The following is a 12,942-nucleotide window of genomic DNA, read 5'->3' on the forward strand; positions in this document are numbered from 1 at the left end:
TTTTTCCCTTTTTTTGGCTATTTCCTTAAACAAGAATGCTCAAAAAGCCAAACACCACAACAGAATTATTCCGTGGTTTCCCCTGAGTGTCCTTGGCTGCCACTGGACTTGTGTGCCCCATTATGAGCCAACAACCTTCCTGTACATTACCAGAAGTGGGCAGAATATTATTCATTATTACTGCAGAATATTATTCATTTTTACAGAATATTATTCATTTCCACTACCCAGCAGTTCCAAAAAGTGATCCCATGAACAGAACACCTCCAAGGGAAGGCTCACTCCTGCCCATGGGCTGGAAGCACCTGCAGGCTGAACAGGATTCCAGCAGAAGCTGCAAGGCTTGGGAAACCCAACAGACCCATTTCTCCTAAAATCCACTCATGATGATCTGATCTTGACAGCTACTGAAGTGGTCACTACCATTTAGCAGAAAAACAATTAGTGTGAAACATTTTAAAAATAAAAAGCAGCAATTAAAATGTAAGATAAGATTTTTTTTGCTACCAACAGTTCCTCAACACAAAAGAGTTTGGAGTCCATCCCTGAAAATCCCAGGAAAAAATAATTTTAAAAAATAGTTAAATTTAGCTTTACAATGTTTGCTAAGAAAAGCCTACATTTAATATTTACTCAGCTATTTTTGTCTCAAAAGATTCTTGTTCAAAAAAATCTTAGGTTATTTTATACACACAAAAGCCAAAAATTATCTGAATTTAATACAAAACAGAGCAGCCAAGGATATACCTGGTGCCCATCCTGCTTCCCTTTGGTACAGGAAGGCAATGGGGACATTCCTCTCATTACGCCACTTCTAAGACAATACACAAGCCCTGGGTAACTAAAAGTAATTCTTTATATTTTGCAGCACTGAGGCTTCTGCAAAACTTCATAAGAGATGGAGAAATACACTTACTTTTACCAGTTTTGCTCCTCCCTATGGATTTGCTTTAATGCTTTTATTAATAGAAATAGAGAGTCACTGCATTTCCCCAGCTGACAAACAGATCTGGAAAACACCCTCTCATTTACCCTGATTTCCAAGCTGTTCCTCACCCAAGGCACAGAATACACAAGAACTCAAAGGTGTTTGAAAGGGGAAGAGAAAAAGAAGAAAACAAAAACCAGCATTTGCATTTCTGAAATGAAGAAACCTTGGGAAACTCCATCTGCCACCGCACTTTGATCAAGAGGAGTCACCTCCTTACACAGCCTGGCAGGCAGCTCTGAACCAGCAAGCTTTGTTCTAAGTAACCATAAATAAATAAATTAAAAGCCTCATCCTGTGGTGCTATAGTCCAGGGTGCACAGCAGTTTCCAGTCCAAATTCAAGTCAGTTTTGTTCACCAAAACTTAAGTTCTCTTGAAATTGCCCTCCCTGGGGCAGAGCCCATTACAGCAGATAAAACACCTGAGGAAAGGCACAGCTCTGCCTGATTCCTGAAGCCAAACCTGCTCTGCTTGGACTTCTCATTCCTCCCAAAACCTACAGCCTGTGTTAAGCCAGGCTTAGGAAAACTGCATTTTCCCTAGCTGGGCTCACACACAGAAATCCTCATTGTCAGGTGCTTCTCATGAATTTGGGGCTGTGCCATAACACACAGCTCAGCTCCCTGTTCCCGTGACACCATCCCTAAACCAGAGCCCCTGCAGGGCCTTGCTGAGGCTCCTGCTGCCCCTCAGGGCTTTCACCACCTCCCAGCTCCCTCTCAGAGCTGTAAATTCTTTCAGACACCCACAGAGAAGCTGACAAAGCAAATTCAGATCCACCTGTACTCCCCTCCTGGTATTTTCCAGGGAACAATTCCACTGCCTCCCACTCTTCCCCCATCACTTCCCTGCTCAGTAAACTCTGATGAAGTCAGGCAAGCCCTTTATGTTTTTCTGCTTACATTGTGAGTTTTTTAATCCTGCTGGCAGTTTTATGAAATGTTAACTTCTCTATCCACCAGGGGGAAAAAAAGCAAACCACTTTTTAAATTGAAATTTCAGCATCAACAGCTGAGTTTTCAAATCCCAGGAAAGCAGAGTGGGAGAGGATCTCACCAGGTCACCCTTCTGTCCCAAGCAAGGAGAAATTTCACCTGGGTCAGTGTTGCCAGAGGCAGGTTTAACCTGTTCTGTCAGCCCTGCTCCAATCCACAGCAGTGCTCCACTAACATCACAGAGGGTTTCCACAGCATCTAATGGGAATCTTTCCCTCTGAAATTCAAGTTCCTCGCTCCACCTTACACGGACATGAAGAACAGACACTGACATGTTCTGGCAGCCTCTCACATACCTGAGCAATTTTGATTTTCCTTCTCAGCCTCTCTTCAGCAGAGTCCATCTTTTCAATCTGTCCTTATTTCCTGCATGTCTGACCACCCTTGCTCCACTCCCTGTTTCTCCAGCAGTGCTGTGCACCTGCACTGCAGTGTTTGAGGCCATAATAACCAGTGAAGAGTTCAGCTCATGGCTCTTGCAGGTTAGGGTGTGTTAAATACACGGTAAATGTCTCTTTGCACAACAGCAGCAGTGATTTATTATTTCCACGTGCACAACACTGACTCTTCCCCAGCACATGACTCCCACGAGCCCTGGGACTGCTCTCCAGACCTGCTGCCCACTGGGCTCCACTCCTGAGGCTGAAAATGTCCATTTAAACATTGCAACATTCATCTTTCCCCTCTGAATTCCATCCCAACTGCAGAACTCACTTGGCCAAGATTATTTTTAGTTCAGCAGGTCTCCCAGCACACTTGTATCCTGTGCTTTCAAATCACCTACAAACAAATGCATTCCTGGCCTCTGCCAAGGTCCATTCCAGCAGTGAGCAGCTGCTGCTCCCTGGGCACAGCCACCCAACCCCTGTGCTCCAGAATTCACCCACCCACAGCCCTGAGGGACCCACACAACAGCCACAGGAGGCTCTGCCAAACCCCTACACTCTGCTGCTGCTCAAGCCACAGCAGAGCACAACACTGATCTCATTATACACAAGTGCCCATAAATCTCACATTTGGACTTTTTTCAAAGCCACGTGCAAGATGCAGCTTTAATTAAGAAAAGACAGCAGGAAGGTGTGATGGGAAGTGCTGGGGCAGCCCCAGAGGTGCAGCATGAGGCCCAGGAGCAGCTGCTCTGCTCAGCAGGGAGCACTGCAGGGCAGGGCCCAGGACAGGGGTTGGAACTGGCCAGGTAAAGCTGGCACCAAAGGAAGATTCTGTGCCTTTGGGCTGGCAGGATGGCACCCACCTGGCACAAACTCTGCTCTGCTCCTCAGCCCCCTGCTGAGCAAACCCTCCCTGGGCACAGCCAGCAGCACCTCAGCCTGCCCATGTGGCAAAAGCAGCTCTGCTGAGGCTCCAATGTGGGAAGGACAGCATTCCCACCCCCACAAAAACCCCTAGAACACATCAGGTGCTTCATCTGTTTTTGCTTCTTTTAATTCAGAAAGTCTTTCAGCACATCTATTATGAAGACTGATTAATTACATAAACTCACTCTTTTTTATACACATTGCTATAGCTTTAAAGAGTGACATTATGGGATTGTCTTTAAAAACACCAGCCTACAGAAGACATTTATAGCAAACATATAGCCCATCTTACCTCATTCTACACTGAGAACTGTAATACACAACTGCAGGCAGAGCTGACTGACAAACTGCACCCTCCCTAAGGACTCCATCTGAAGTGGTGCAGCCAGAGAAAGCAGATAATGCCTGACAGGCACAAACATTCCCTCTGACAAAGCCACCTGAAACCTGAATCAAAACCAAGAGAACTTAAAGTAGGTTTTCCATTCAGGATGCAGTTCTGAAGGAATAACTCTGCAGATTGCTGCAAAGTGAAGAAATATGTCAAAACACAAGGAGCTGCTTAAAACTGCAGGGATTTATCTGTGACTATCACTTGGCACTGCCTGCTAGGCAACACATTTAGTGGAGGAGAAATATCCAGATTTTCCCAGGCAGGCACAGCAGGAAGCTGGGGATCCTCTGAATCCTGACTCTTGGGTGCTCATTGCCAGCACAGGAACATTGCAGCAGTCATGACAAATTTTTACAGCACTAATACCTCACACAGTGTGTTATTTTCCTCTCACAACAGCTCAAAAATATTAAAATGTTCTAAAGAGTGATAAAATCACTCTTTAATCAATGAATATGTAGTTTTACTGAAACACTGATGACAACATGCTACTCCCATGTGCTCAGGTTTCTCCTTGGTATTATCCACTCTGAGGGAAGTGTAGGCTGATTCAGAATAGGATGGCATAATGGCTTTAGAAACATTGGCTAACATAAACTAGAAAATGGTTTAAAACTTTTGTGTAGTTGGTTCTTCTACAGAAATACCTATTAAATACCTAATTAACATAGATGGAGGTCAGATCTCATAAATGACTTGGTACTTTATCAGTACGTAAGAAATTAAGAGTTTCTTTTCCCACCAGCATCATCCATATGTGATGCTGGTGGGAAAAGAAACTCTTTTCCCACAAATACACAGCAAGGTGGAGAAAAGTTTTGGTGTAGAAGGGATTTTGAAGAGAAATCCAGTTAAGAAGGCACGATACACATTCACATGCCAAACTGTATCCTCCAAGATAACCTACCTCAATGTCTTGTAGGCTGAACTCTTTTTGATCTTTGAAGTTTGCAGCTCCTGCGCTCAGTTCCATCAGCATTTTTGCTATTTCTGGTTTTATTGCTGCTGTGAGTCGACTGGCCGCTTCCATGACATGTTCCTGCACGTCTTTCAGTTGCATAGCTGCCTTGGAGTAGTGCGAGTTCCTGAACACGCCGCTGAAAAGGTCCGTGAGGAAAGTGCTCGTTCGGCAGAAGACGTTGAGCGCATCCAGGTACTTGGAGATTCCCTGCTGGATGTCGGCGATGGGAGTGGTGTGGGAGGCGGGGTGGGAGCAGCCGCCAGCAGCAGCTGGGGACACCAGGGGGGTGCTGGGGGACGCCAGCGGGGCGCTCAGGGTCCTGCCCAGCTCGGGCATTTGGTACTGCTGGTGTTGCTGCACCTTCTGCTTGGACCCGCCAAGCAAGAAGCGCCGCTTGTAGTCCATTTTGCTTTCTTGTGCACTGCAGCAATACATAAGTGAGTGCTTGTCCAGAGAGTTCTCCAATTCACAATCACTTGTCAGATTCCTTCCTCGGGATCTATGTACAGTAGCAGCGCAGGACTGTGTACATAGGTTTCACAAAAGGCATTTCAGAAAGGCAAGCGTCTGTATAATCTGTATCAGCACTGGCAACGGCAGCACATCTGCTGACTCCGTGGTTTCAGTGCTGGGTGCAGCCCTGCTGCAGTTAGAAACTGTACTCAAAAAGCAAGCCCAAGTCTGTCAGTACTGCTCTGTCCCCTGTGTGGTATCCCCTCTGCAGGCAGAAAAGCCAACTGGGGCAGAGAAGTGATCGCCTACAAGTTCTTCAGGAGAGCAACATTGTCCCTTGCTGCTGCATCTACAAAAGTGAATTTTGTCAATGCAAGTAATAGTTTTAGAAGCAATACCTTAATACAATTCTCCCATTAGTAGCATCAGGAAAAGTGGAGCAAACCACCGATCAACAGCGATTATAAAAGCAGTGCAGAGGCTCTTTCCTTGAAAAAGCAAATCCTTATGTCAGCAGATCAAATATCTTCAAATGTCTTGACAGATCCAGTCTGCCAACTCAGTTTACTTGTAGTGTCTCTTCTTAATATTGGAGGGGGGAAAAAAAATCTGGACTGTTTACAGAAGACTTTGCAAGTATAAGCTATTAAAAACTAGAGTGTTTGTTATTGCAAGCCTTCCTCCCCTTTCCCTGTGTGTTGAGGTAGTTGTTTCCGTTGTAACTTTAACAAGTGGTGCTTCCAGACTGCGTTCACCCTCAATTGCAGACTCAGAACAAAAATGCACAAATGTATTTGTAAGGCCTCTAGGTCATTTCCTGTGAAGGGAAAAAAAAAAAAGTTATACATCAGAGAACAATGAGAAGGTTTGAAAGTTTAACTCCTGCAGTGTCCCAGTTCACATTTCTGGGCACACACTGGCAGCAACACCCAAGATCCAAGGGGGAGAGCTGCACTGAGTTTCAAAGGCTGTGAGAAGCCAGAGTCATCCTGTGGCTACACTCAACACTGGGATATTTTCTTGTTAATTCTTTCATTGTAGGCTGTCAAACTTAAAGAGTCTGCTTAATCCCCAGTGCAAGTCCTGCACAGTTAAGAACAGCAAAAGGTTATTACTGCAGAGCTCAAGGGGAGCTAATCACATTTTCTAATCTCATCCTTTAAAAATAATTTTAAAATGAAATCAATTAAAACTTTTTTTCATTCACCATAATTTATTGCAGAATTTTCCCATTTATTCTAATAGTTTACTAAATCAACAGATACAGATCCCTAGTTTTTTGTTTAGTACAACAACAGACCAATCTGCCTGAGATTAGCAGGCAGATTAATCCTACCTGAGATTAGCTGAGAAATACCACATTCATGTCCCATTCCAGTGTGATGGGCAGGCAGCAGCTCTCATTCACAAGGTGGTACACGAGGCACAACTGCCTAAGAACCTGACTGCTCTAAACAACACTCTCAGCACATCAAAGTGGGGAGCAAACACAATTGTGCACTGCCCTGCCCCTGCTGGCACACCCTGGTGCAGCTGGAGAGCCAAGGGCTGCTCAGGGCACCTGCAGAAGGTGAGCAGAGCCTGGGCAGGGGGACAGGGATGGGATGGAGCACGAGGTGCTCAATAGCAGACACTCACACAGCGCCAGGACACATCAGAAGGACCCAACTCCTGCCATCAGCCTGCCCAGTCCCAGCTCCAGCCACACTTCAGGCCACTCTCTCCCTCTCCCACACACCCCACCTGATTCTATCAAACAAGGACATCCTTCTCCTTACTGCAGCAACTGCAATGTCCCAGGCACCTGGAAGAATAATCCAGGAACCCTTTCATAAAACAACAAAATGTTCCTTTAGCTATTATATTTGAGCAATGAAATCTGTAGTAATATTGTCAGAATGGTTGGGGAAGAATTTCTTATTTCCATCTGTCTGAACACACACAATATTCATTCATTCATTCATTCCCATTTTGGCACATCTGTAGGATACAAGCATCCCACAGATAAAGAAGGCAGGACACAGCAGGACAAAACATCCAGACCTGGCCAGTTTCATTCCCAATAAAACAGGACACAAGTTTTTCAGGAAATCATTGCTGCAGATGGTTCTGCTTCAGAGATCTTGAGCAAATATTTTTCTTATTGGCACTTTTGAAAACCTAAAACTCCAAGAAACTCCCATATTCACTTCAGTATCCTTAAAGTACTCCAAGCTGACTACTTACCTCCCTAACTACTTCTCCCAGTATTCACACTGAATGTGTCAAAATGCAAGAAACTCATTAAAACCATAATTTTCTAAGATGTCTTGATATCACATGCATAGCTGAAATTTCTCCTTGTTTGACAAGTTATGGTGGCTTACAGTGGAGAGCATGATTAAATTGGTTTCCTTGATTGCATACAAATATAGATGGAATAAGAGAGTTGGTTAATTTAAACGCAACATGTAAGTAAATTAATGATTGTTTTTCCTAAGTAGACATGAAATTTCTCATTGCAGAGGAACTTAAGAAATGATCATGAAAGAAAAAGCTAAGAAGGAAGGGTTTTCAAGCTCCAGGGTACTGATTTAGATGAGACTATCAGAGATGCACCTCAGCTCAGTGCTTGTGATTACACACAGAGCCTTTCAGGATCAAACACTCTGAACTCATCATTTGGCATGGTCAGATATTTAGCCATTACATAAATCTGCTGCATCCTAAAAGAACATAAATGCAATGAATAGGGGAAAAAATGGTGGCTTATTTTATACAGTTATAAACAAAAATGACAAACCATTGTGCTTTACTTCTAGACAATTTTGTAGTCAAACTTGCAGGTACTTACTCAATTCTTCAGCTTCAAAATTCCCTTGTAATAAAACCTACACAGAATCTTAAAGAGGACAGCTTGTCTCTTCAGCTGATATTTATTCAGAGAGAGGAAAGCTGCACGCCTCTACACCAGACATGTGTCTGAATACCACGTCTGAAACTCTGTAATGAGCTCTCTGACATGCTACATACAAAACAAACATTCCTCCTTTTGCATCTTTCCCTGAAAAAGTGAAGCACAGAGGGTTCCCACGCTCTGCCTTCCCTTCCCCACTGCTCTGGGTGTGTGCCCTAAATGTGAGGGCTCCACTCTCAACTGCAGGGACTTCAGCCCAATCTACCTCTGCCACCTTAGGGGGAAAGTAACCAAGGGTTTCCTTCTAGTGATACAGGAACAGCATGTTATCACCCAAAATATAACCTTCAGCTTGTACTTCATTTTGTGGAAACAGAAATACTCACAGAAACCAAGTGAAGGAATTACCAAGAAAATTACTATACCATGCCAAAAGGTATTTTAGTCCTTCCTTTATGTAATCAAAACCAAACAGTGCTGTTCAGGTACTATCAAACACTAATATATAATTATAATGTAGTATATAATATATATAATATATAATATATAATATATAATATATAATATATAATATATAATATATAATATATAATATATAATATATAATACATAATGTATAATACATAATACATAATGTATAATACATAATACATAAATACATAATATACACCCAGCTCCACTACCCTGCTTGGCAAAACACCACTGGAAAAGCCCAACATGCTGTTTGCATTCTCACTTCAAGGAGTTCATGCCAAATTTAAGGAACTGCTATGAGTTTGGACTGTTAGAACTCCCAGAGAATCAGCTGCACAAGCTCCTCTAAAAATGGCTCCATTTGCATAGAGGAAACAGAAATTGCAGGAAAATGAGAGCAAATGCAAATCTATTCACTATTTTTTTTAAATGTAGCATCCAAATATTTTTGCTTGGGTACTTCCCAGAAAAATGCTTTTTCCTAACTTCACCAGTCACAAGAGATTTGAATACACAGGGCAGACTTTCAGACAAATGGAATTTGGTACCCCCAGTTTGTTTTGGACCAGCATGAGGAGTCCAATTCCCCATCTGTCCTGTTTGGGATTACCCTGCTAGAAGAGAAGGCAACTTTTTCCCTGAATCAACACAAGAAACTGAGCAGAGGAAGCAATGCTTTAAAAAAAGTTCTGACCTCAACTTTAAAAACTGGCAAAAGTTTGCCTTCAGTTGGTGTTCTTTATGGATTCTGTTGTCCTTCCAGAGAATAAGCAATAAAACACAGAAGAGTAAGATAGTCCAAAACACCTGAGCCAACTTTTTGAATGTAACTTTTCATGCTATTTCATGCTGGTTTTAATTAGATTGAGATACAGATTCCAAAATCTCAGGATGAACTCAACACCGCACCCACCATTTATGTTAAACAAACTAAATTTAATTAATGTTCAAAAAAAGCTAACTCCAAAAGAGACAAGCCAGAGCAGCCAGATTGCTTACCCAGGAACAGCCTGAACAAACAAACCCACGGCGAGGCCAAAAGGCCAGGAAGCTGCCAGAGCCAAGGGCCTCCTGTCAAAAGCACACAGAAGTCTCTCTGACATTTAGAGATACAAATGTGGTGCAGATCCAAAACTCACTCCACAAGGAAAGGTGCCATTCCACCTTCCCAGCTCCTGCCACCAATGTGTACATCCCACCCATCAGTGGCCAGGCCACCCCAAATGTGAACACCTAAACCAAAGATATTCCACAGGGTCCTCAACACCTGCACAGCCAGCTGGGAGCGGGAGGGCAAGGGAAACCTGCCCAGCACGTCCTGAGGAGTGCTCTGTGTCCCTCTATCCCTCTGTCCCCAGCACGGCTGCCTCAGGGCTGGGAGAGGGAAAAACAATTTGTGTGTGGGCACCCAGCTGCAAAGAGCCTGGAGAGGAAAGCATGGCTGGGAAGGACATGAGTGACCATGCTCACAGGATGAGGGAAGAGATGAGGATCTGCCTCCATCCTTCAGAAGGCTGAGTTATTATTTTATCATATATGTTATATTAAAGCTATACTAAAAGAGTAGAAGAAAGGATTTCATCAGAAGGCTGGCTAAGACAGGAGAGGAAGAGGAAGAAAGAGAAGAGGAAGAGGAAGAGGAAGAGGAAGAGGAAGAGAAGAGAAGAGAAGAGAAGAGAAGAGAAGAGAAGAGAAGAGAAGAGAAGAGAAGAGAAGAGAAGAGAAGAGAAGAGAAGAGAAGAGAAGAGAAGAGAAGAGAAGAGAAGAGAAGAGAAGAGAAGAGGTTGGAAGAGTCAGAGCAGTGAGTAGATGGATTAATTAGAAAAAACAAGAGACAATAGAGGATGTTGCATTCCACAGCAGCAGGATAACATTGGATTACATTTTCTGAGACAAGAAAGGAAAAATCCTAAGGAAAGGATTTCCAAAAATGTGTGTGTGACAGAGGTGGGAGAATCAAGGAGGATTTTTCATAAAATGTGTGTGTGACAGAGGTGGGGCACAGAGCTGGGCACAGCCCAGGGTGTCACAGCAGCACCTCTCTGGCATGGGGGGCAGGAAACAGTCAGGTATTCCCAACTACTTTTTGGGAGGTATTTTAAGACAGACATCACATTTTTAACTGGGAATTGATTCATTTACACTCTCCCAAACTGAACTGGGAGATGGATTACATCTACAAAACATATCTATTCAAAAATACTAGAAATTGGAATTTGAAATGACTAGAAATTGGAATTGGTCTGGAATTGAATCCCAGACCAGGGATTCAATATAAAAAACAGTTCTAATTTCAGCAGCAAATGTCAACCTGATAAATTAAATTCTGACTTTGACTACAACTTCTCCACTACTCTCATCAATACACCACATCTATTTTTATTAAAATTGCTACAGGAATGGCACCTGTCTAATATATCCAATCCACCCATGAAGAGCAAACATATCACATGAAATGTATGTGGGCTTTTAAAATCTGTTTTCATTTTTAAAACACTCTTGTGAACGCAAAACTTTTCAGAATAATACAAGAGCTGAAAAAAAAAACATTTCAAAAACCAACAAGAAGAGCCACCTTCAAGTAAAGCTGGCTGGCAGAAATTATCCATCCACCTCTGACACCAACCAAGTTATTCTGCACCACCTGGGATTTCTTACCAACACATCATAAATACTTAAAGCATGCAAATGCTTTTATAGGGGTTGACAGGTATTGATTATGTTCACCAGCAGGGCAAAGGAGGATGAGGGCTATTCCAGACCCACTCCCACAGCGGGCAGGATGCAGGCACAGCACCAGAGCAGCCCAGGAATGGCAGCAGGGACAGGACTCTCCTCACCCAGCCCCAGCTGCTCCTGGGCTGGAGCCACAGATCCAGGATGGAAAACCAGCACTGCTTTCCAGAGCTTTCTAATGGGGTGGGCTGCAGCCTCCAGGAGACCCAGGCACCTCCTGGATGGGCTTTTTTGTCACCCAAGTTGTAAAAATCTCCTATTAGAGCAGGATGGAGCAAAGTCAGAAACACACCACTATACCAAAATCATTTTAGCTCTTGTAAGCTCATGAATTGCTCATTGGGATTCCTTTTTGGCTGCTTGCCCAGAACAGTTGGAGGGGAAAAAAACCAAACCAAAACAAAAAAGTAGTCAAGTGACTCCTTGGAGAATCCATGAAGCTCCTGTTGGACACATCCTTCTCCCAGGGTGTCCCATTCCCAGGGTGTCCCATGTCCTCCCTGCCCCAGCTGTTCTATTTCCTCAAACCTGCCCAGGTACTAATGCCCAGTGCTAGAATTTGCAGAAAGGGGAAAATCCAGGGCCAAAGTGCTGGTTCTCTGCCCCTGTCACTGCAAAGGTGCTCATGGAATGATTCCTTTGCTCTAAAAAGTCACTGGATCATGCTCATGAAGAACAGGACCCTCTTTCACTGATGTGCACTGAGATCTGTTAAACCAGCAATCTGGTTCTATTAACTAAAAATACCAATTTCACTGATGATATATCTACCTAGTATTTACAGACCATCTCTGAACTAATTTATTATGCTTTTGTCTGGAGTTTTCTTCCCTTCAAAATGATGCTCCTTAAAGCAACGACAGTAAATTATTTGTGCTTATTTCTGTCTTCTGCGTTTGTACTGAAAAATCCTGTTGGGGTGCATTTCTGTTAGGTGCCCAAAATGACAAGCAAAGACAAAAATATGTCTGTGCCCTGCCCAAAAAATCCAAATAACCAACAATTCTGTCATGAAAACCACTCAGAAACAGAACTGGAAAAGGCTGAAGAACATCAAATTTGGGGAGTTAGGTAAGTGCTGAGGGTCCTGCCCGCTCAGCACTGCACCACCTCACTTCCTCCAGACAAAAACCCTATAAACCTGTGTAACCACACTCCCTAAAAGATACACATGCAATGTAGCTGTCCCTCAGTCAGATTCAGACCTGCCAGCCCAGGGAACTGGATTTTTCCAAGGCAGAGCCTACAGTCCATCAGGAGACTTCCAGCACTTTGTTTGAAGTAAAACACACAACACTTGAAACAGCACTAACTCCAGTCTCAGCAGTGAGATATGACAGCAAAAGGAAGAGCTGGTGAAAGGAATGTGTTAAATCAGAGCTTCTTTCAGCCTTGTGTGCCTCAGCCAATGTCAAAAATAGTGCCTGTGTCAGATCAGGATCACTGCTCCAACCCCCCCTTGGCAATAGGTGCTTATGTTACCCATTCTGAAAGCAGGACCAGCTCCCCTTTGGAAACAGAAAGGAAATAATGCTCATTCTTTTGGGACACAGCCTAACAAAGCCCCTGCACACAGCAAGAGAAATCCCCACACGTGACTGCCAGCCAGGGGAGACCCCAGGCTCCATCTCCCATCTCCCAACAGGGTGCACTCACCACCACACTCCCCCAGCAGGGCTGGAAAACGTGCTGGGATCAGGAAAACCTCGTGGGACCAGACTAAGCAA

At 43.7% G+C, this 12,942-nt stretch overlaps 1 protein-coding gene across 2 annotated transcripts in view; it reads right to left on the reverse strand.

The window, feature by feature from the left end:
- Nucleotides 1–12,942, reverse strand: part of GARRE1 (granule associated Rac and RHOG effector 1) — a 59,549-nt gene that overhangs the window by 25,348 nt on the left and 21,259 nt on the right. For both annotated transcript variants that reach the window (XM_064722981.1, XM_064722982.1), the window contains exon 2: nt 4,603–5,926. In XM_064722981.1, the coding sequence (XP_064579051.1) occupies nt 4,603–5,091 (489 nt within the window). In that variant the 5' untranslated portion in view covers nt 5,092–5,926. The remainder of the gene's footprint in view (nt 1–4,602; nt 5,927–12,942) is intronic.

This window comes from Zonotrichia leucophrys, chromosome 11 (assembly GCF_028769735.1).
Source record: "Zonotrichia leucophrys gambelii isolate GWCS_2022_RI chromosome 11, RI_Zleu_2.0, whole genome shotgun sequence".
In the NCBI taxonomy this organism is placed as follows: Eukaryota; Metazoa; Chordata; class Aves; order Passeriformes; family Passerellidae; genus Zonotrichia; species Zonotrichia leucophrys.